This window comes from Podarcis filfolensis, assembly GCF_964270895.1.
Source record: "Podarcis filfolensis genome assembly, chromosome: 11".
Taxonomy (NCBI): domain Eukaryota; kingdom Metazoa; phylum Chordata; class Lepidosauria; order Squamata; family Lacertidae; genus Podarcis; species Podarcis filfolensis.
In genome coordinates, this window is record NC_139613.1 from 35,637,770 (window position 1) to 35,659,192 (window position 21,423).

At 38.4% G+C, this 21,423-nt stretch overlaps 2 protein-coding genes and 1 long non-coding RNA gene across 10 annotated transcripts in view; 1 reads left to right on the plus strand and 2 right to left on the minus strand.

Moving 5' to 3' along the window:
- ARB2A (ARB2 cotranscriptional regulator A) overlaps positions 1-1,697 on the minus strand; it is a 207,503-nt gene extending 205,806 nt beyond the window's left edge. For all 5 annotated transcript variants that reach the window (XM_083577048.1, XM_083577051.1, XM_083577053.1 and 2 more), the window contains exon 1: positions 21-1,697. The gene's annotated coding sequence lies outside the window, so the exon portion shown is untranslated. The remainder of the gene's footprint in view (positions 1-20) is intronic.
- Positions 1,453-8,338, plus strand: LOC310745064. Its single transcript, XR_014539886.1, has 2 exons — positions 1,453-1,540; positions 1,693-8,338. It is a non-coding gene; the product is annotated as an uncharacterized lncRNA (long non-coding RNA).
- Positions 6,526-21,423, minus strand: part of KIAA0825 — a 190,991-nt gene continuing 176,093 nt past the window's right edge. For all 4 annotated transcript variants that reach the window (XM_083576536.1, XM_083576538.1, XM_083576535.1 and 1 more), the window contains exon 21: positions 6,526-8,808. In XM_083576536.1, coding sequence (XP_083432662.1) covers positions 8,685-8,808 — 124 coding nt within the window. In that variant the 3' untranslated portion in view covers positions 6,526-8,684. The remainder of the gene's footprint in view (positions 8,809-21,423) is intronic.

Consider the following 21,423-nt stretch of genomic DNA (forward strand, 5'->3'; position numbering starts at 1 on the left):
GCGCAACGGCTGCAACGTACCTGCTGCCGCCCTTCCCGGTGAAGGGGAGGGGAGGGGGCGTGGCCAAGGCTTGTTACCGGGAGACGCGCCGCCGCTTCTCGCCTCACTGTTTTGTAATGGGGGGGGAGGGAAGGTTGTCCCGCCCTCGCTTGCTTGCTTTGCCTTCCCCCTTTTTCCCGCCCTTTCCTTTCCCCTCAGCTCCACAGACGAGAGGCGAATTTCTAGAGTTCCACTTCCGGGCCCGGGGGTGACGTCACACACAACCCGCGCGCAATCGAACTAAGGGACAAAAGGAAGGCGGGGGAGGGCCTTCCTTCCTGCCCGCCCGCTTCCTGCGCTCAGAGAAGTCGCTGTCAAGTCCGGATCCAGAGAGAGCGCCGAGGCGTCAGCGAGATAATGCGCTGGGTCAACAGTGAGCATGCGCAGGTCCCGTCGGCGTCTGCTCAGTAAGAGCCGGCGAAGCCGCCCGTAGCTTCTCTTCTGCCCTCAGTTGATGAAGGAAGTTCCACAGTACGATTAGCCAAGGCAATCAGATCCGTTGCTTGAAGCCCCAAACCTGCCTGGATGCATTTTGGCTTGCCTGCTGATGAAAGTGACCGTGTGGTGATTGATAATATCGTCATCCCTAAGTAGTAGCAGTTGCCAGGACATTGTCCTGTTCGCCTACATTGTTTCATCCTTATTTTGGACATTGTTGTAGATTGCAATGTTTAGCTGGTGATGTATTGCGATGTTAAAAACTAGATATCACCCAGCTTTCACACATGTCGTGATTAGCGATATATTGCCAGGTCAAATGTTATGAAACAGTTATCGCAATGCGAACTTCAAACCAATATATTCCCCAGTCCTAGCAACTACTGTGGAAAAGTAGTGATTTCCATGTAAGGGGTTGAAAATAAATCTGCCAACATCATAATGTCATCTATAGTGAGACCACACATAGAATATTGTGTACAGTTCTGGCTGCCTCACTGCAAAAAGGATGTAGAACTGGAAAAGTTTCAGAAAAGGGCAACCAAAACAATCAAGGGTTTGAAGCAACTACATTTCAGGCTCTTTAGTTTAGAAAAATGATGAGTAAGGGGTGGGGAGGGAGATGATAGTGTATAAAATTATGCATGATGTGAAGAAAGTGGCTAAATAAAAGTTTTTATCTCCTGTAATACTAGAATTCATGGCCATCCAATGAAGTTGAATGTTTGAAGATTCAAGACACTAAAAAGCATTTCACACAATTCATATTGAAAGACGTTAAAAAGCGATGTCCTATAGCCACTATCAGAGGCAATATGTCTCTATATACCAGATGCTGGGAATCACAAATGGGGCAAGTGTGGTTGGTCAAGTGTGAGAACAGGATGCTGAACTAGATGGCTCCAGCAGACCTCTTCTTCTGTTGTCCCAGAAACAATGCACCTCCCCTTTACCCTTGAAGGAGATACCTGAGGTGGTAATGTAGCATTGCAGTGTTACTTCTTCTGCCACATTGTACTTCTCCTGCTGGACAGTGGGAAATTGGCCCACTGTTGAGTCCTTTGCCAGGCTCTGGGGCTCAGTAAGTGTCTGGCGTTGAAGCCCTTGCCTGTGAGTCCCTACCTGTGATCATTTGTTGTTCCTGACCAAGTAAGGCACTGCTTCCCAAACAGTGGTCCATAACCTACCAATGGGCCTTGGGCCACTTTCAGGTAGGCATCAGTGCCACAGCCTACCCAGTGTCTCCTCACTTGCAGGCCCACCCCCTAGATGTGCCATAACCTTTTGGTAGGGCCAATGCCAGCTAGATGGTGAACCGAGTAGTGGATGGGGAGGGAAACGCCTGACAGATACTGAAGTCATGCAGTTAATTAAATAATTTTCTTCATATTCAGTCTTAGCCTGGTGCAGCAAAAGATGTCACTGTGAATTCTTCCCAATTCGCCAGACTAAATTATACTAATAGCTTTATTTGTTAAAGATGTGGAAAGCTAGAGAGTAATCTAACACACATACATATTCACACTGTAAGGTAATATGGATTTGGAGAAGATGCCAAGATAAGTAAACTACCTTTTGCTATGCATACCCTATGGATTTTTCTTTATTCTCCTTGTACGTTGCTGATCTGTGGGCTAAAAATAAGTTCAGTGCAACTTGGATTTGATGTGTGCTTTGAGTTAAGTGACTGATTTTATAGACTTAGAAATCCGGTGCTCCACCTGATACTTATAAGCAGGTAACAGAACATATAGAACTGACGTCATGGGAACTTCTGAAGTTTATTCAAAGGAATACCTTATTTAATTTCAATGACATACGGGACATCTTTGGCGGAGGAGTTGATGAAAACTACATTGCCCTAAAGCAAGTCACTTTAACATAATAACCCATTTGGTTTTGGGACAGTGTGTTCCACATGATTTCTAAAATTCTGAATATTACAGGCTTGGCCTTATTTCAAGGAGCAAAGAAAGAAATTTAAGGCATTAATAATCCATTTCCTTGTAGCAGCTTGATGGAGATTGCCTTCTTATGGAGAAGGGATCATTTGCTAACTTAGGAAAACTGGTACAATAGGGTTTAGAAGGTTACACTTGTAGACAAACTAGCACAAGATGGTACAGTGCTCAGAGGCAGCATTACTGGAGATAAATTTTATGATCAACTGTTTCCCTTGATTTCTTTCATTAATTCCTCACCAGAACGTAGACCAACTTCTGTTCACTTCTTTTTGTTATCCTGAACCTTATCTTGATATTTCAGATTTTCTTTCTTTATATATCATGCCATTGACTCCCTCCAAGGTTTAAAGAAGGCTGTTGTTAACTTTACAAGTCTGTCGATGTAATCAATCCTTTATGCTTGGCATTTATTGATATATTCTTTCCAAAGTGTGTAACAAGGACTCATTGTTCATTTATGTATTTCCCCCCCTTGATACAATGTTTGGAATGTTTGGATAAGTTTAATGTTTTGTCTGTAGTTTTGTGGTTACTTGCCTAGCTGACACTCCCATGCTCCCCTTTTCTCTAGTCTTCAGTTCCCCTTTATGGGGAAGGCTTGCAGCTCATCAGTAGAGTATTTGCTTTGCATGGGGTTTTTATTTTATTTTACAATTTATCTGGATGAAGACATAGCTGAATTCATAATGACCAAGTAGCTAAGGGCATACCTCAATCTGTCCTCATCTTCTGGATGATTCCAAACCATCTAAAAATATTATTTCTTTGCTCTTCTGAATTACATGCTTTAAAAAAAGTTCTTTTTGTTATCTTCAAAGATAATAGATTTTTTAAAAGAATAAAATACAAAGAGCATGAAGAACAAGGGTTGTACCACCAGTCATGAAAAAATGAAGGGCACTGATATTGTAATAATATCAAGCATAATCTATCTGAATGACAGGAAATGACATGTGATAGTCCCAGGGCAATCTGGGTACCACTTACCTTCATCAACCAATGCCAATCTCCTGGAAGTCTTTGTAGGGAAAGGTTATTTCCTGCCTTCTTTTGAATTTTAACAGGGGAAGAGTTGTAGCTAATCTCCCAAAGTGCATTATTCAAAACATGTTGGAATTATCACACTTCTTTCCTTATTTGTTCAGGTTTTTTTTATGCAGGATATTAACCCTGCACTTGTGTGGCTTTCCATATATTCTTTTTGTCAGTAAGAAAAAGCAGCTGCTGGGTGATCCTCTAAAGTGGGATTGCATGTGGATGCTAGATGACTATTAAAATCAAACAAGGCAGGTCTTGCAAGCAGTAGTTAAATCACCAGTAGGTTCGGTTAAAGCTGTAATATTCCCATTGCCTTAGGAGTGCATGTGTAATTGCACCAGTGTTCTTGAAGTCTGATCATGCAAGACAAAGAATGCCCTCAGCTTTCAGTTATGCACTTGGTTGCAACTAGCACTTTGCAGGCAGCGATCACATTTCCCAGAATTAGGTTTTCAGCCTCCATGTGTCATGATAATGTTTGTATGGGATGGATTTTCATTTGCACTCAGTACTTGTTCTGTGCCCAAAAGGGCTATTTCTTTGTTCACACTGAAGTGCAGACTGCCAAGAGAACATAAAATAATCTTTTCGAATTCAGGAACAGCTCATTTATTTTGGGTTCAATATTATTCTGTCAAGAATAAAAGGGAAATAAATATCCACATTAATTTTGCATTTACTAAAAAAATATTAAAGGGTTGTTTCCCACATTACAAATTTTGACACTAGGGGGCTCCCCACAAGTCATTTTGAGATAATGTATTTGAATCACTTTGAAGTATTAAATTGCGGTATATAAATACTATGTGCTTCTGTTGTTATGACTGCTACTATTATGCCTTTAAAAAGTAATGTGATAGAGCTGACTACACATAGCTGGATTTCAGAAAGACGAGTACTGCAAGTTCTGGAACCAACTCAACATGAACAATACAGTTCTCAAAACTAATGAGATGTAACCCAGCATTTCTATGTAAGATTTCAGGAAATGACATCTTAGAAATTACAAACAGTATATTTTGTCTTGTGCATTTTAATCCTCAGAGGAAACAGCACAACTATATGAACTACGCATGTCAAAGGTTTTGATCAAACTCTTCCTTCTTTTGTACTCATCTATTTTCCATGGCTCTGTGGTTTTTCTATCTAGCTCAGCCTTTAGAATACTGATGATGTAGGTTGCCATATCTGGACACAAAAGTTGAGTTTGTTTTTTTTAGTTTAGCCTGAGGCTGTTGAGCTTTTTCTTCTCCTTTTTTAAAAAGGAAATTCACCAAATTCTACATGCAAATTCCATATGCCCAGATTTTCTATGGTAACCAAAACATTGTTCTGTTCTAGGTATATGTGTGTATCTAATCAACCCCAGTGAAGGCTGGTCTGCTGTGTCTATTGGGACCCAACCTTCCTACTGAAAATGTCAAGCAATTTAAAAAAAAATCCTTAAATTTTCAAAGCCACACTTTCCTATCCCACACACATTTTATATTTCCTTGAATTTAAGAGGCATTTCTGTTCACTCTGATCACTCTGACCAATCAGCTCTCCAAGCCATTCAGCCAGTCGTAAAAGTATAGCTATGGCAATGAGGTCTCTCCCATCTGTGTCTAAACAGAAAAATCATGTGACTGATAGGGCTGCTGGAAAGTCAGCCCTGGTAGGAAATCTCTTACTCCATCTGTTTTTTTGAGGCCTGTTCAGTACAGCCACTAGCAGTTATATGAGGATTTAGGGCAGCTTCAAAACAGTCCTATGTGATAGGCTAATGCTATCAGAACCATATGTTAGTTCTGAGCATGCTCAGAGCCGTTTCCTTGAAGGCTACAGAAGCAATAAGGAGTGTTTACTAATTGGAGGAATGTTTGTTTGTTTGCTTGCTTGCTTAATAAATATTCATTTTGTGACCTCTCTAGAGAGCAGGAGTGAGTGACCAAGGAAGCAACAGCAAGTCTTAAGTCTGTAATTAATATCTATTTTTTACTTAATCATTTTGTGATTATTTTTTTGAACTGGGAAATTGGAAGAAGTAGTAGAGGATGGAAATATGTGTTGTAACTGACCCTGTTTCAATATTATTCTGTCAAGAATAAAAGGGAAATAAATATCCACATTAATTTTGCGTTTACTAAAAAAATGTTAAAGGGTTGCTTTACCAATTTTGACATTTTCCCTACATTCACTCAATAAAAGCTGCAGCAGCTGCTGGGTGCACAGGGTAATTTTAAAACAAATTTCCATGGATTTAAAGAAATTCTAGATCAACTGGGTGGCGGACATGCAAAGCAATCAAAGATGTGTCTTGATTGCTCTTGGAATGAATAATTGTTTTTTGCATGACTAATTTCCCAAATTTTGGAAATATTTTTATGGTGAGGTACTTCTGAGATCTCAGTTTCCAAGGAATTTTAGTTGCCCATGATATGTTAAGGGGCCATCTGTATAAGCCAGTGCACAGGCTCTGAATAGGACAAATGGAGAAAAAGCAATAATCGGGCTCTACGTTGGATGAAACATGATTACATGCATTGAAGGACCTGTGCAAGCAGTAAACAAACTGTCTTAAAATAGTTGGTATACTGCAATCATGTTGCTAAAATCTGCCACATCATAGCACAAGAGGTGGCACAAGACACTGCATCTATGCACTGCAGTATCACCAGAGTGACAGTGTTGTCCTGTTCATGCTCCATTTTGTTTTCTGAAAAGTTACATGCTTCAGAAACTGGTTTCCCCTCTGACTCCCTCTCAGGTGGAAGTTGCCTTTCCGCCTATAATTTAATCTACCTGTGTTTAGGAATGGCAGTTTTCATCTATCAAGTAATATTTTCAGAACTTCCATAAAATGAATTTTTAGCATAGTTTTGTCATTGGTAGGACTTACAAGAGCTAAATATCAAGGATGTTGGTAAAGAGTCTGCCAGCTGAGAAGAAAATCGAATGTTTCTGCCAGAGGGAAACTAATTGAAAGGAACAGGGCCCATGTTTGGCCTCGGACTGCTGAGAGGGTGGAGCAATGTATTAAAGAACATTCACTCACAACCTGGAGTAGTTCTAGAATCAATAGTTTTATTGCCCATAGAGCCTACAAAATGCCCTTGGAAGGAATGAGAGATCATATAGGGTTTATAGGAACAGTAGCTATTAAAGAAAAGTACATGTATTTTGTACATCACCTTTGACACCCCCTGTTCAATCTTTGAGCTATATTAGAAAAGTTATCAAATAACTGCAGTTCTTATTCAAGTTACAATCACTTCCAGCAGTACCACCAAGCACTGAAACAAACTAAGCACAAGCATGTTTCAGAATAAAAGATACTCTAGTTTCATGAGAACTGTGACAAAGGAACTGAATAAAATAATAGTAATATAAAAAGTGATTATATTGCACTAGTTTACACAAGAGGGGCACACAGCTGAGTTCGAATAATGTCAGGAACAAAATGAAAATGGCATCACTATACCCTGCTATTACGGGTAGTCACTTAAATAATGGAGCCTAAACATGGCCCTAAACACCTTCCTGAAGACAAACCTAAATCAATTTCCCTGAATATAGAACTGGAGGATTAAAAAAACTTTTGAAGGCAAACAACATCATCTCCATCAAACAACCAAGTCTACATTTCTTCATCATGCTCACTTACCAAGATTCTTATTTTATTTTGCTGGTGTAGAAACACCGAGAAGTGCCCTGAATATTGTACTTCTTTACTTAAACAAGATGCAGTTGCTCCTGTATGATAGGCAAGCCGCCCTGGAACTCAAAGACCCTGGGATTGAGTACAGCAAGAGTTCTACCTCTTACACTATTGTAAATATTTGCACTCATGCCGATGAGTGAGGGGTTAAGGCAGAAGAGAGGGAAGTACAGAGGAGGAGATGATATTCTTCCCAATATTCTGCTAGTTCTTATACAAATAAGAGATTTGGACAGAAACAGGACTTTTCTACAATAATAAGATGTAAAGATACTGAAGCATTAAGTATAAACAAAAGTGAATTGTGATATTAGATGCTTCTAATATTCCTTGGGTACTTACCCTTATATCTACTGTATCTGAATGTGAATATAAGGGAAGAGATATACAGGTCAATTCTATTTTTGCTGCTTAAATTGCAGGTGCTAAAGCAGAACCCTGTGCTAAGTAAGTCAGCCAGAGCTACTCATCTGTCATCTGTCACCACCTGCTGCTACATACACAAGAGCATCAGATCAGACTCAAGATTTTGAGAGAAGAGTCTAGGATAATGGCATTCCGCTAATACTCCACTATGTAAAAAGAAAGGTTCCTGCATCTCCCAACTATTTTGGGAGCCAGTTCCCATTTCCTTGGGACAAGAGATAAAGGAAAAGTTTTTAACATTAATCTTTGATTTCTAGATTCTCAAGCAGTAAGCATACTAAATGTGCAATACTGTGCAGGTTTACTCAGAAGTAAATCCCAGTATGTTAAACGAGGCTTAGTCATAGGCATGTATGCATAGGATTGCAACTTTAAGACAGCAACTCAATAGAGTGGTCAGCTCCTAAAACTGCCAAATTGTGTTTGATATCAAAATATGTTTTAGATATTGCAACTATTCTTAATAAGGCTTCTAATAACTTTGCACTCATTATACAAAATTATATATTATACAAAATTATGAAACAAGACTTCTATGTATTATGTCATGTCATGTGCACAGTCTGGTCTTGAATTTTTATTTAAGCTGTCCATTGATATTGACATAGTAACTTATCTGTTGGCTCAAGCCTCCAGTGCTTTGGGTAGTTTCAGGTTACCATCCATTTGCTAGTAATCTATCAGTTTTATTTTTTTAAGTTTACAGTTATTTTAAATATTTTAAAATTGTTAATTTTTAAAAAATATTCCTTACAAAGGTATATCTGCGCACCAACAAACAACAGAAAAGGTAACAAAACATAGCAGTTAAATGTTCCCTAGAAAGTACAAACACACAAACCAAATTTTGTACAAATTATGCAGAGGGCAAGTTCCAATGTTGTGCCATTGAATGTATGGGAATTCCCTTCCCTACTCTTCCATCTTCAAGTCTACTCCAGAGGGACCCCCAACCTGCATGGGAGAGGAAAAGAAGGGAAAGTTTTGATTGCACAACTTGGGGCACCACAATTAAATGTCACCCAGAACTTCTTTGGAATAACATCAATTCTCAGTTCTTTATGCAAGTAGTACTCGAGTCAAGATCTCTCTTCTGCTTTATCTTCAGAGGCAAGAGAGGTTGTTGTGAGATAAAGGTTTTTTAAGTGCTCCAGCATCACTTTTTCCTCCTCTTCTAGAGTTTCTTCCTCCTTCATCTCCCATCTGAAATTTAAAAACACACACACCAAAAACTATTGTATTTCTTCAAATTCATTAAGCTGATACCACACATATTTGCTTAATATACTGGCGAAAATTATTTAACTGACTTTCATGTATTTAGTGGACCCAATTTATTATTCTTAACTGCATAAGATATATAATTTTCCCACACACATTTCTGCACACTCAGTAGAAATGATTTATTATTATGGTATTTCTAGGTCATGGGCCGTTCACTGCTTTGGAGTCTCTGTATTAAACTTTTATCTGTGCTCGTATTGCATTTTCTGGATTATTTACTTCTTATCTAAAAGCTTCTTCCTACATTCAAGGCATACTGGCTGAACATGGCAGTTTACAAAAATAAAATACATCATAATATGAAATACTCCATCAACCTCACTAATTTCAAAGCAACAGCAATAATATGTTTTAAAAGCATGACATATTGTTGGAATAACATAGTTTTCAGGAGATGTACAAATGATTACTAAAATATTAACATTCTAAGGCCTTTTAATCATGTTTGTGGTTTGCTTTTGTTTTACTGTGTATTTTGTGGTCTCATTTTGTATTTTTATGTTGTGATCTTCAGCTGAAGGGCGGCATACAAATTTAATTAAATTAAATAATTAATAATAGAATGCATGATTCCTGCTGATCATCCACTAGCAGTGAGTTCCACAGGTCAGGCTCTACCACACTAAAGGCTAAGTCCCTGGTAAAGGACAACCAAAATATAAGAAGCACACCTCAAAGAATCTCTGTGATCAAAGAAATCAGATAGCACTTTGGGTCTAAGCTGAATAGTGCTTTGTGAATTTACATAAAAATCTTGAACTTGGCTTGGTAGCAAATTTGCAACCAGTGCAGTCCTCTCCAGATAGGGGTAACATGTTGCCAGTAGCCAGCTCCTATGAGAAGTCTGGCAGCTGCATTCTGCACCAGCTGCAGCTTCTGGACCAGATGCAAGAGGAGCCCAGCATAAAGCTTGTTACAGTAATCAAATCTTAAGGTTACCAATGTATGGATCACTATGGTCAGGCTATCCTGGTTCCAGCAATAGTCACAGCTGGTGTACCAGCTGAAGCTGGTAAAAGCATTCCAGGCCACAGAACTTACTCAGGCCTCTAGTGAGAAATATAGATCAAAGAGTATCCACAGGCTGCAGTAGCAGCCACACAACCCACCTCCTTTAAGACAGCAGGTACTGTCTCATCATGCAAAGAAGAGTTCACCAACCTTAGACACACCTGGTCAACCCATTGATTGTACAAGTTATGATGGGCACATATCCAGAGTGCAAGTGGTAGGGTGCATCCCTGCGAGCACCCCTGTCTGTGTCTTCAGGTTGCATAAACTAAAACTGATCCCACAAAACTGAAGTAGGTTTATCACTGGACACTAATGGTAACATCTAAATTGCCACAAGGTCAAGCCACTTCATTCTCAAAAAGATGGGTCAGGACAGGAGGCCTCCAGTAGGTAAAACAACACTCCAGACATCACAGAAAAGCTCAGCTGGACAAGGATGCAAGAGAAGCCTTTTTCTGCCCATATTTGTAGACTCAATTATGAACTCTAAACAGTGCTTGGTTGGCCTTCAAATGAGATATATGCAGCTAGCACTCAAGCCATTGTCCAGCTTATTTCACCATCTGCAGCTCCCTAGAATACCAATGTGTATTATATAGCAAGGCTGCCCCTCTACAATACTACTATTCAATCTAAAATATGGATTCTCTATTTTACTATTGTAGCCGTTTGGTTCTTCCTTTTGATATAGCACAATGATTCAAGCATCCAGCCATATTAATGGTATGTGTTGTTCTACCACCATCTGAAATATCCTAAATTTGGATGGCTTCTTTTTCTGTCCCTTAATGTGTCATGTAGAACAAGCCTAATAACAAGCATTACACCCTTTACTTGAATGTTGACTCAGATATTTTGAGCAACAGAAAGTATTTCAAAATGATTTGTTGCCCATTTCAAGTATAAGACTAAATTTCAAGGGATAACGCAACTAGAAAAGACTTAGAGAGAGCACCTAAAACACTTAATTTTGGTACAAATATAAATAGGTTGCTAGTGTATGCTGAAGACACCCTTTATGTGAAAATCTGTCCATTCACTTAAAAGGTATTGCTTGCGCCCAGCAAGAGAGATCCATATGCAGAAACAGCCTTCTGTGCCTGTTGATGGTGCATTTCTGGATGCATATCCCCATCTGAGCCCCATTAAAGCGGCTGGATGCATCTTTTTATGCCAATGGGGAAGTGCATCTGCAGCTAGGGCCACCAATTGTTATGCATGACTAGTTGCCTGTAACTGAAGCTGGATTAGGGCCAATTACTTTTCAGCGTCCTTTATTGAATGATAGCTCTTATGTTGATATTGGTCCCCAAGATCACATTTCGACCCATTTTCCCTCCCAAAATTAAAATGCACATATTTTGTGCCCAGTTTTGCCAATGTATACTGGAATATGAAATACTGGAAACTGATCAAATATAACTTGCATGTTTCTTAGAAATGATTGCATTATTGAGTTTAAAGTAACCCAAAAGCATAACATACAGCAGGAGTCAAGGGAACAAATTATCATTACTGCTCCAAAATGAATAAAAAGCATGTTTCTATGTTCAAATGGAAGATGGGACTCAACATTTATAACTCAAGAGATGTCCAGAATGGAACATGCCTTTATTAGCATATCCAAAATGCATAACCATTATTTTGGCAGTAGCAGCTGGCAAAAAATTAGTGATGTACCAGTTCAAGTAATATGAATGAATTCATTTTAAAATACTGTCTCCATCAGTCAGACAGCCAACTTTCAACCAGTGTTATTTCAAATTAACAACAATGTGGCTTTTAGATGTCTTTTAAATCTATAACTGGCACAATCTTTATTTAGGATTAAATTAGAATTTTTGAAGATTAAATTAAATTAAATCTGCTATCCAAATTGGTACTAGAGATGCTTGGATCATGTCACGGTGCCATTATTGAATATCTTGTTTATGAATAAAGTAGCCACCATGCTGTGCAAATGCTATGAAAAATTTATCACAACAACTTTAATTAACAGGAGTGTGGTGGAAATAATTTTGCCACAAACAACAGGTATGATCCAGCCAAAGTTAAGCATTTTTAAGTCACATTAATTTCAATAGGTGAGTCTTAAGCACATGTTTAGCTCTTCCATTCATATTAATAGGACTCACATGAGCTCAACTTTGATAGCATTATGATCTATATCAGCCTTCTTCAACCTGATTGTGTGCAGATATTTTGGACTACAATTCCCATCAGCCCCAGCCAACATGGTTAAGGGCTGATAGGAGCTGTAGTCCAAAACATATGGAGGGCCCCAGGATAGGGGTGGTTGTTCTATATGTTTATATAAAATACCAATACCTTGTAAGGAAAGAGAGCTGATCCTGAAAAACTCAGGAAGGGTTCAGTAGAGCTACTTCTTCCCTGCACTGTTGTTATTGGAGTGGTCTTTTGTTTATGGATACATACATGCAAGCTATAGCACAGAACCTTTCAGAAGCATTGGAGTTAAGGACCACTCCTGCCCCCTTCTCAGAGTAAATGTACTTTCAGCACTCTATGTGTTTCAGCAAGATGGAACATGCAACCTATTCCATGCTTACTTGACCATGCTGGAGCCACAGCATAGAGGTCAAGCTTCTACAGTAAGAATGGAGGGCAGAATACATGACCTTTAGAGGACCATATGAACAACAGCAGCTACAAATAAGCAACACCATTGTCTTCTTTGTAGATTCCGGATGCAAACTCATATGGATGGTTTGCAAACTTGCCAATCTAGAGATTGGCACACAAAGTGCTCAAGCAGAAGACTCAGCAGTGTTGTGATTCCAATGGAATGAGAATTTAATACACAGTGATAAATGAACATGGACATCAAGGGTCATGTAGCTGCTCAAGGACAAAAACTTCTCTGGAAACGGCAATAGAAGGCCTTTGCATTCCGGTGGAGAATACTCGATGTTTAACTGGGAACAATAATTTAAAATATGGTTATTGTCTAAAACAACAATTTCTGAAAGCCTTTGCGATGATTCTGCAGCAACCTCCCGTATGTAAACAATCTGAAAGATCAGCTTCTCTTTAGACTTAGGTTATAGTCAAGAGAACTAAAAAGTATTTTTTTGAAAAATCCACTGAACAAGAAGTGAAGTAAAAATTCCCAATTCATATGGATTGAACTCCAGAAAAAAAGAAAATAGAAATGCAAACTGGGCTGTAAGACCCACTTTTCCTTGGAGATCTGCATAAAACAAAGTGCTGTAACCATACAGTCCTTTGGGTAAAAATGGTTGGACAAAAATCTGAGCTCTGAAGGATCCTGCTACCAATCACTGCACTCTTCAAGAGAGGACATCCTGCAGATACTGTCTTATCAGGAGATCTGTTCCACATGACATGTGGTGAAACTCCCTCCTCTTACATATCAGACAAGTGTCTTCTTTTCAGTGCCTATTGAAGACTCCCTTCTTCCAATATTTTCATCCCGGTCAGTATATGTACGTGAAACTGTTTTCTATAGATACAGTTGTTTCATCGATGTTTTTATTGTATTGTGAAATCACTTCATGATGTTTCATAGGAAATGATTCATAAATGAAAGAAACAATATCATCATCGTTTGAATATAAATGAACATCACTCACAACAAACATCATCATCACTTGACTATTTCAAACAGGTGGAATACTAGCTGCAGAAAATAGAAAATTTCATCAAGAAGTCCAAAATCGGGAGGGAAGGAGGTCAATAGGGGAGTAGAAGAAAGATATAAACATCTAATTATATAAAATCTTAATGAATAAGAGATAGAATTGTAACAGAGATTGTTGCTTTTTGGTGTTAGATGCGGATATTTTTTTTTCTTGTCTTCTTGTTCTCCTTGTTTCTTTTTAAAATTGTTGTCTGGTCTTTTGTGTTTTTTGTTTTTCTCTCTTTTTATGTTGTAACTGAAACTCAATAAAAAGAACTTAAAAAAAAACAAACAAACAGGTGGAACGATAGGAACATTTTGGCAGAGAACTTGACCTTTACTCTGGAGCAGACACAGATGAATAACAGTTTGGTGCATGCAAGGGTTGTGAAGATGCAACTCATCATACAGTGACCACCTTTCTGCAAACATGTGTGTGTGTGTGTGTGTGTGTGTGGAAACCATTTAAAAAGATATTCCAGCACAACATGAATGAATCTCTGAAAACGTCTGTCTTGCAGCCCATCATGCTACAGAAATATGTGCTACTGGTCTTTGTATCAAAGATCCACGCTAGTAATTCACCAATGCTGAAAGATGGAAACAGCTAGGTATCTTTTGGAGCATGGCGGCATTACAGGAGCAATAATAATAATAATAATAATGATAATAATTTGTTATTTATACCCCGCCCATCTGGCACGGTTTCTCCAGCCACCCTGGGCGGCTCCCAACAGAATATCAACAACAACAATAAAAAGCAATAAAATATCAAACTTTAAAAACTTCTCTAAACAGGGCTGCCTTCAAATGTCTTTTAAAAGTCAGATAGTTGTCTGTTTCCTTGACATCTGATGAGAGGGCGTTCCACAGGGTGGGTGCCACTACTGAGAAGGCCCTCTGCCTGGTTCCCTGTAGCTTCACTTCTCGCAGTGAGGGAACCGCCAGAAGGCCCTCAGAGCTGGACCTCAGTGTCACTCCCTGCCTTTCCTATGCTACATAGCTGCCAAGATATAAAAATACTCCAAAGCACAGTAGAAGACTATATTTATAGTCTAAGTGCACTAATACCTTTTTCTTGTTATGTGAAAGAAGTAACAAATGAAAATAAATTACTTAAGCAAGCTGTCTCCCAACACACTCCTCCTTTCTTAAGTTAACAATAATAATAATAAAATTTTATTTATATCCCGCCCTCCCCAGCCGAAGCCGGGCTCAGAGTGGCTAACAACATTAAAATGATACAACATTAAAAGTTTGCTATTGTATTAAGTTAATAATAATAATAATAATAATAATAATAATAATAATAATAATAAAGTTAAAAGTTTGCTATTGTATTCTTAATTGTTTTAGAATAGTTTTATTATTTTAAACATTGATCATAACAATGTTTTTCTTAATAGTGGCATGAGGAACCTAACTGTGGATCCCCACATCCAGTAAGTAAGTAAGTAAGTAAGTAAGTAAGTAAGTAAGTAAGTAATGCAACACTGAAGGGGCTGTCTGATTCACACGGCTAAGCATCCCAGCTTACTTTTTAAAAGAACATATTAGCAGTCTAGGCAACAAAGGCAGGAATAGCTCACTCTTGCATCTTCTTGCTTTTTGTTGAAATGTTATAAAATAATGCTATTCTCTGCTACATAATGTTTCTCAGAATTAATCTCCTATGAGCAAACTTTGTGATGGGAAACATCCAAGGAAAAGTTGGAAAGTAGCTTGTGCTTGGAACAGTTCTAGAAGTTTGAGAACCCAGGTATCTTTGAGTGCACGAGTGCTGAGGAAAGAACAGTCTATTATAGTTTTTAAGGCATCTCTTTTAATTGCTTCCTCTGGAGCCTCCTTATTTTCTCAAATTTGCTGGGAGCTCTCTCTTTATGTTGTGGCAGTGAACCAGATTCTGATAATACCATGCTTAGTGTACCTAATGCAGTAATTTTTCAGGTAATTTCCTCACACAAAAGACCCAACCCACATTTTTAGTCATTTTTGCTAGTCTGTAATTTACTTTTGGCCAACAAATGAACAATTTAGTTTCATCTGTAACAAAAACAAACTAATTTGCCTTTCTTTGGTTGATTTTAACAGTACTATTACAGTATTATCCAATAGTAGAAGTAGCATGCATATTTAAACATATTCCACAGATAAAGCATTTTGTAGATGGAGGGGGAGGGTAAACTGACACAAAATGAAATATGCCTCCCAAGATAAAGATAACCTGCATGAAAACACAGTTGCAGGAAAAGTAAATTATAAAGCAAGCATTTATCTAATCATTCTAAAGACCGTAATTACACAGTCTGTGCATCAAAAGGCTTAAGAACTATTAAAAGAAAACATTTTAATTAAATATATATTTAAATGAGTTTTCCATAAACTGTCAATTGATGCTTCCAGCAAGTGTTGCAAATAGTATTCATATAACCACTGGCAAATCCTCTCTTTTAATATTGTCCAATGTACATGAATACATATGTCATAAGGCAATTTCACAACATTCTTTAAGCCCACACACTCACATGTGAATGGTCTCATCCTGCTACACCCCACTGCCTCTGCATCCCATCCTTCCTCACAGCATGCCACCTATTATTTTCTCACAGTAACAAAGTATCATACCTTTCTGGAGATCCAGCACTCACATTCATGTTCCTGGCTTCCCAGAAATGTCAAGACACAGACCAATGGCACTCAGTTTTGTTGACTGAGCCAGTGTTAAGCCCTAACTCAAGTTCCCATACACATGCTGTTATTGATTTCTTATTGTGCTTATTCCAGACTGCTAGGTAAAAATTTACCATCACCTTTTTTTAAAAAAAAATTGTACAGGCTATGCATGCTCATTCATTGTTTCATAGTGGCACAATGAGTCTGTGTGTCTGGCTGTTAATCAAAAGCTTGGTGGTTCAAGCCCACCCCGAGATGGCTGTGGGCAGGATTCCTGCATTACAGGGGGTTGGACTAAGTGACCCCCAGAGTCCCTTCCAACTCTATGATTCTATGATCTATATAGAAACGTGAAGGGACAGGACTGGGATGCCAGTGGCATCTGAGAGCCACTCAGGGCTCAAGGATGGTGTGTGAGTGGGAGGAGCTATAAGGAGACAGAGGTTCAGGGAACTTAATTTAGTTAATGGAATATCTGTTGAAATCCAGGATCTGTGTGGGTAGAGCAGGTCTTATAGGACTGGAAGAAAAGAAGGAAAGTGATTCAGGAAATCCAGGTGACAAAAGTTCAAACTTTTGGAGAGACACGTGAGTTCATAGGTAGTTTCCATATTTTATAAGAAAGTGGATCAATGCGAGCAATATGGTTACTGTTTCATCTGCACTGGCCTCCAGCTCATGTTTAAGTACAATTCAAAGTGCTTCTACTTACCTACCTACAAAGTTTTAAACATTTTGAGATCTCTTCCCATACAACCCTTCCCAACCACCACTTTTGGAACTACAACTGGCTGTGATACAAGACAGGGCTTTTTCTGTTACAGGAACCAGGTTGTGAAACTATTTTCCCAGAGATGTTTGGTTGGTTCACTCTCTTTTCAGCTGCTTCCCTGGTTTTATGCTGAATTGTTTTATCCAGCTCTTTTTACTGCATTTTACAACATTTTTGTAAGCTGTTTTGATTTTAATTTGGAAATAAAAGCAGGGTCACTGCAGGCAGATACCTGTGCTTCACAATCCAGATTCAGTAGATTCAGTAGGACCATGGGAAGAACTCACGCTGTGAGTGCAGAAGGCTGCAGGTTCAATCCCTGTCATCTCTAATTAAAAGATAGCAAGTGCTGTAAAATATGTCTCTGCCTGAGACACTGGAAAGCTGCTGCCCATCAGAGCAGACCAACCTTTCTCATGCCTCCCAGATGTTTTGGAATCAAACTCCCATCAGCCCCAGAAAGCATGGCTAATGGTCAGGGATGGTGGGAGTTGTAGTCCAAAATAACTGGAGGGCATCAAGTTGGGGAAGCCTGACGTAGGCAACACTTGAGATGGTCAAATAGTTCCAAGTTTACTGTTGAAGCCTTATCTTTTGCTCCATCAACCACTCCCTGGATTGTTATGACACATATCCATTGTGGGTTGACAAATCTTATATATTTTTCTTTGTGTGCTCAAGCACAGAATGACAAGCTTAAGTCCCCAAAAGCTGACACTGAAAGAAACAATGCATTAGCTGCCGTTTTACTGATCCACACTTGGAATAGACTTCATAAATTTTTCTACATGCAAAAACTAGACCTTCTTGAACCCTCCTTGTGATTAATTAGAATGCCTGTCTAACATATTTTTCTCTCAGGTGTAGTAACCTTGTATGACCTTACCATTAAGAACTGATAAATAAATGCTTGGTTAAGCACAAACAGCTTGATAGGCAGTGAAAAAGAGTGATGATCTTGGTTTTTATGCAAGATATTTATGCTGTTATTTCACCTCAGAGGGCCAAACAATTCAAAACACAAAATAATTCCTTGAAATGCCAGAAAAAGTAAATTTACCATTAATTCATTATGGCTAAAATATTTGATGAAAAGTAGCAGTATTGAAATTGCAGTTAAGCTATAGAATATTTTGATATCTCTATCTGCCCAACTGCAGATATTGGACAAACCCAAATCAGTGTTGTAGCATGTATGCATATGTACAGATACAATTTATTTAACCTCTTAAAAGATTTGAATGTTCTAGTGTTTCCATATAATACAGTAATGTTAAAATGCAGCTATTTTAAAAGTGGACAGAAGATGTATTTTTAATTGAAGTATGACAGAAAAAGAATAACTGATTATCTATATACAGTGCAATAACTAGTCTTGTTAGAGCATGTGTTTTGTTAACAAAGGTTAGTGACACATCTCTTTCTGCATGTAGCTTGTAAAATCATATTAAGAAATCTAGACCTTCAAGATCAGGAGCCACTGAGACTGTGAAACATTTTAGTAATGTTGGACCTATTGATCCTAATTACAAGTCACACTCCAGATAAGCCATTCCCCCATAATTATATTCAAGTACTCAGAGTACAAGGGCAATGGAGATGGGGGTGAGGCATTAAGTGGCTAATGAAATGGACCACTGGTTTGGTCCTTACAGGCCAAAGGCCCAGAATGTCTACATGCTGGTGGCAAAAATGTGAAAAGGAAGAGAGACAGAATGGTGCTGGACAGACCAGAATAATGACGGAGAATCAGGGTATCTAAAGGAAGTAAGACTATGTAGGCAGAGGCAAGACTACAGACAGAAAGAATCAATTGGTGATGGAGCTAAAGAAAGAAGATACCTAGTAATCCACTTAATCTGTGGTTTAACCTCAAACATTGCAGCAAAAGCATATTATGCATGAAAATGCTAATAAGATAGGTTCTATCTCACCCAAAGTCTCCTGGAATTGCCCCACCTCCAGGAAAATCCCCCCAAACTTTTATGGTATTTTTTAAAAGTTTTTTTTTTAATACTCTCTTTACAAAATATCTCTTAAAATGACTAGGACAAACACATGAATTCAACACCATCTGAAATAAACATTCTTTTTTCCATTTTTCTTTACAGGAAGGGAAGGGGGCTTAAAATTATTATTTTAAAAAATGAGTTATCCAATCCTTTATCAGTTCACTCAAGGGCAGGCATCCCCAAACTCAGCCCTCTGGATGTTTTGGGACTACAAAGCCCATCATCCCTAGCTAACAGGACCAGTGGTCAGGGGTAATGGGATTTGTTTTTCCAAAACATCTGAAGGGCTGAGTTTGGGGATGCCTGCTCAAGGACTTCCAGCTGCACAATGGGATTTCGTCTCCCTCTTTCTCCCTGTATTCCTCATGCCCCATAATTCCATTAATTTGGTTTCCCTCAGCCCCATGAAGAAGATTGGAGGACAGTGGACACAGAAAGAGGAAGTCCCATTGTGCAGGCAGCAAACCACCATGTACCACTGAATCCTAATGCATTCCTCTGGATCATGGGCAGTGTTTTTATATTTACTAAATACATGTATCTTTCTCTTTACCTTCTTCCTGAAAGCTCTTATCTTGCCAAAATCACTTTAATCAGTTATATTTTCATATAGTTCCTTTTTGTAGATAGATATGTTATAACCCTGAAAGGAGCACACACTAATATTGCTAAAGCAATATAAGATGCTCCAGTATTCATGTGCAATAATCGTCTAATCATTGGCACAAACATCCAATTAATTTGTTTCCTCTACGTGTTTTTACTGGCCAAGATGCATAGGGGAGTAATGTGCTCAGTCATAATCATGCTCCACAAAGGCTGGAAATGTTCCCTTTGAGCTTCTAATCATTAGGCAAGCTGAAGTGGAGACAAGCCCATTGACAAGTGAGAATGGTAATAATTTATTTTCTATTGATGGGTTATGACAAATCATGTTGGTGCTGTGGCTGCTTACTGTGGGGCTCCATGAAGGAAGGCTCTGATGGGCAGAGATGAAACCCTTCACAGCTCATTTAGTCCAAATGTAGCCACCTGGGTGGTGAATCAGTTCAACATAACATCCCAGGCATTCCTGCACAAAATTAGATAACTAACAGGCAAGCCATATAGGGGTTCCTTTAAAGCATTAATCATAAAGGTTGAGCTGTCAAAATGCAGGGTTCAAAATTAAGGAACACAAAAAGAATTAAAATGTAGCAGTGTCACATATTCAAGAATGTAATTACCATATCTAATTAAAGGTACAGTAAGAAAAACGATGACCTTAAAACTGCTAGGGTGGAGCACTACTCCTGCAGAAAGCACCCCACAATTTTTTACAAACATTAATTAGTTAACTCAGCTTTAGCAAATGTGAGCCCTGCAGCCCACCTTCTTACTATTCAGCTGCTTAATCAATTTATATGCATATTTTTTTACTAAATCACAGATATAGATATAGATGTCAGCATTTTTAGGATATGGAAAGTCAGGCATTTTAAATTTACGTTTTTATCCATTTAAAACAAGATAGAAAAAAATTGTCCATTTCTCTCTCAAGACATCTCAAGACTAAGGATATGCATTTGAATGTTTGTTTAAACTTAATGGCTGACAGTCTATGATTCCCCCCCTCATTACACAATAAATTACAGGCCTTCCCTTTCCTCTCTGTGCCCTGTAGCCCCCAAGACCTCCAAATCTTCTCCAATGATGCCGCTTAGAAATTGCAATAGTATTTAATATTACAGTGAAGCTTCTGTAAGCCAATGGTAAGACAACTAGAGAACGTTACCCCCATGGGTGGGGAACACTTAGCATTTTCATCTCGTTTGTGGTAGATTTTTTTTTAAATACATTTTAAAAATTTATTACAAAAGAAATGTGCAAACATAACAAAATGAAAGAAAACAAATAATCAAAAATCAAAAATATAAACCATAAAGTGTTATAGCCTGAAAGGTCAAAAGTACAAAGAAACAGCACAGCTCCAAAAAGTATAATAGGTTTATAGCAGATTTATCAAGAGTAAAAAGTCTGATTCACCCTTCAAACCTCCAATTCTTGCTATTTAGAATCTAGAGATTTGAATCTAATATGGAAATTTTGAGTGGCGGTAAGGTGCTGTCACATGATCTCCCAACTTGCAAGCCCCACTGAGAACAGTGGTGTTTAGGTCAAATAAAGCATAATCATGAATAGCGCATACATCATGAAAAAATGCATATGGTGGTTCCACTGGGGAATGAAGCCGAGGAACACAAGGTCTTCTGAAGACCAAGGCAAATGTTCAACAGACACACTGCTATATTTAAACAATGTTACGCTATATATTTATACTTGCCCCCAATTTTGAAACTGTGAAGTTGATGAAAGGCTTTCAATTCATGCCCAGCACTGAATGTTGTAAAAAGTCAACCAGA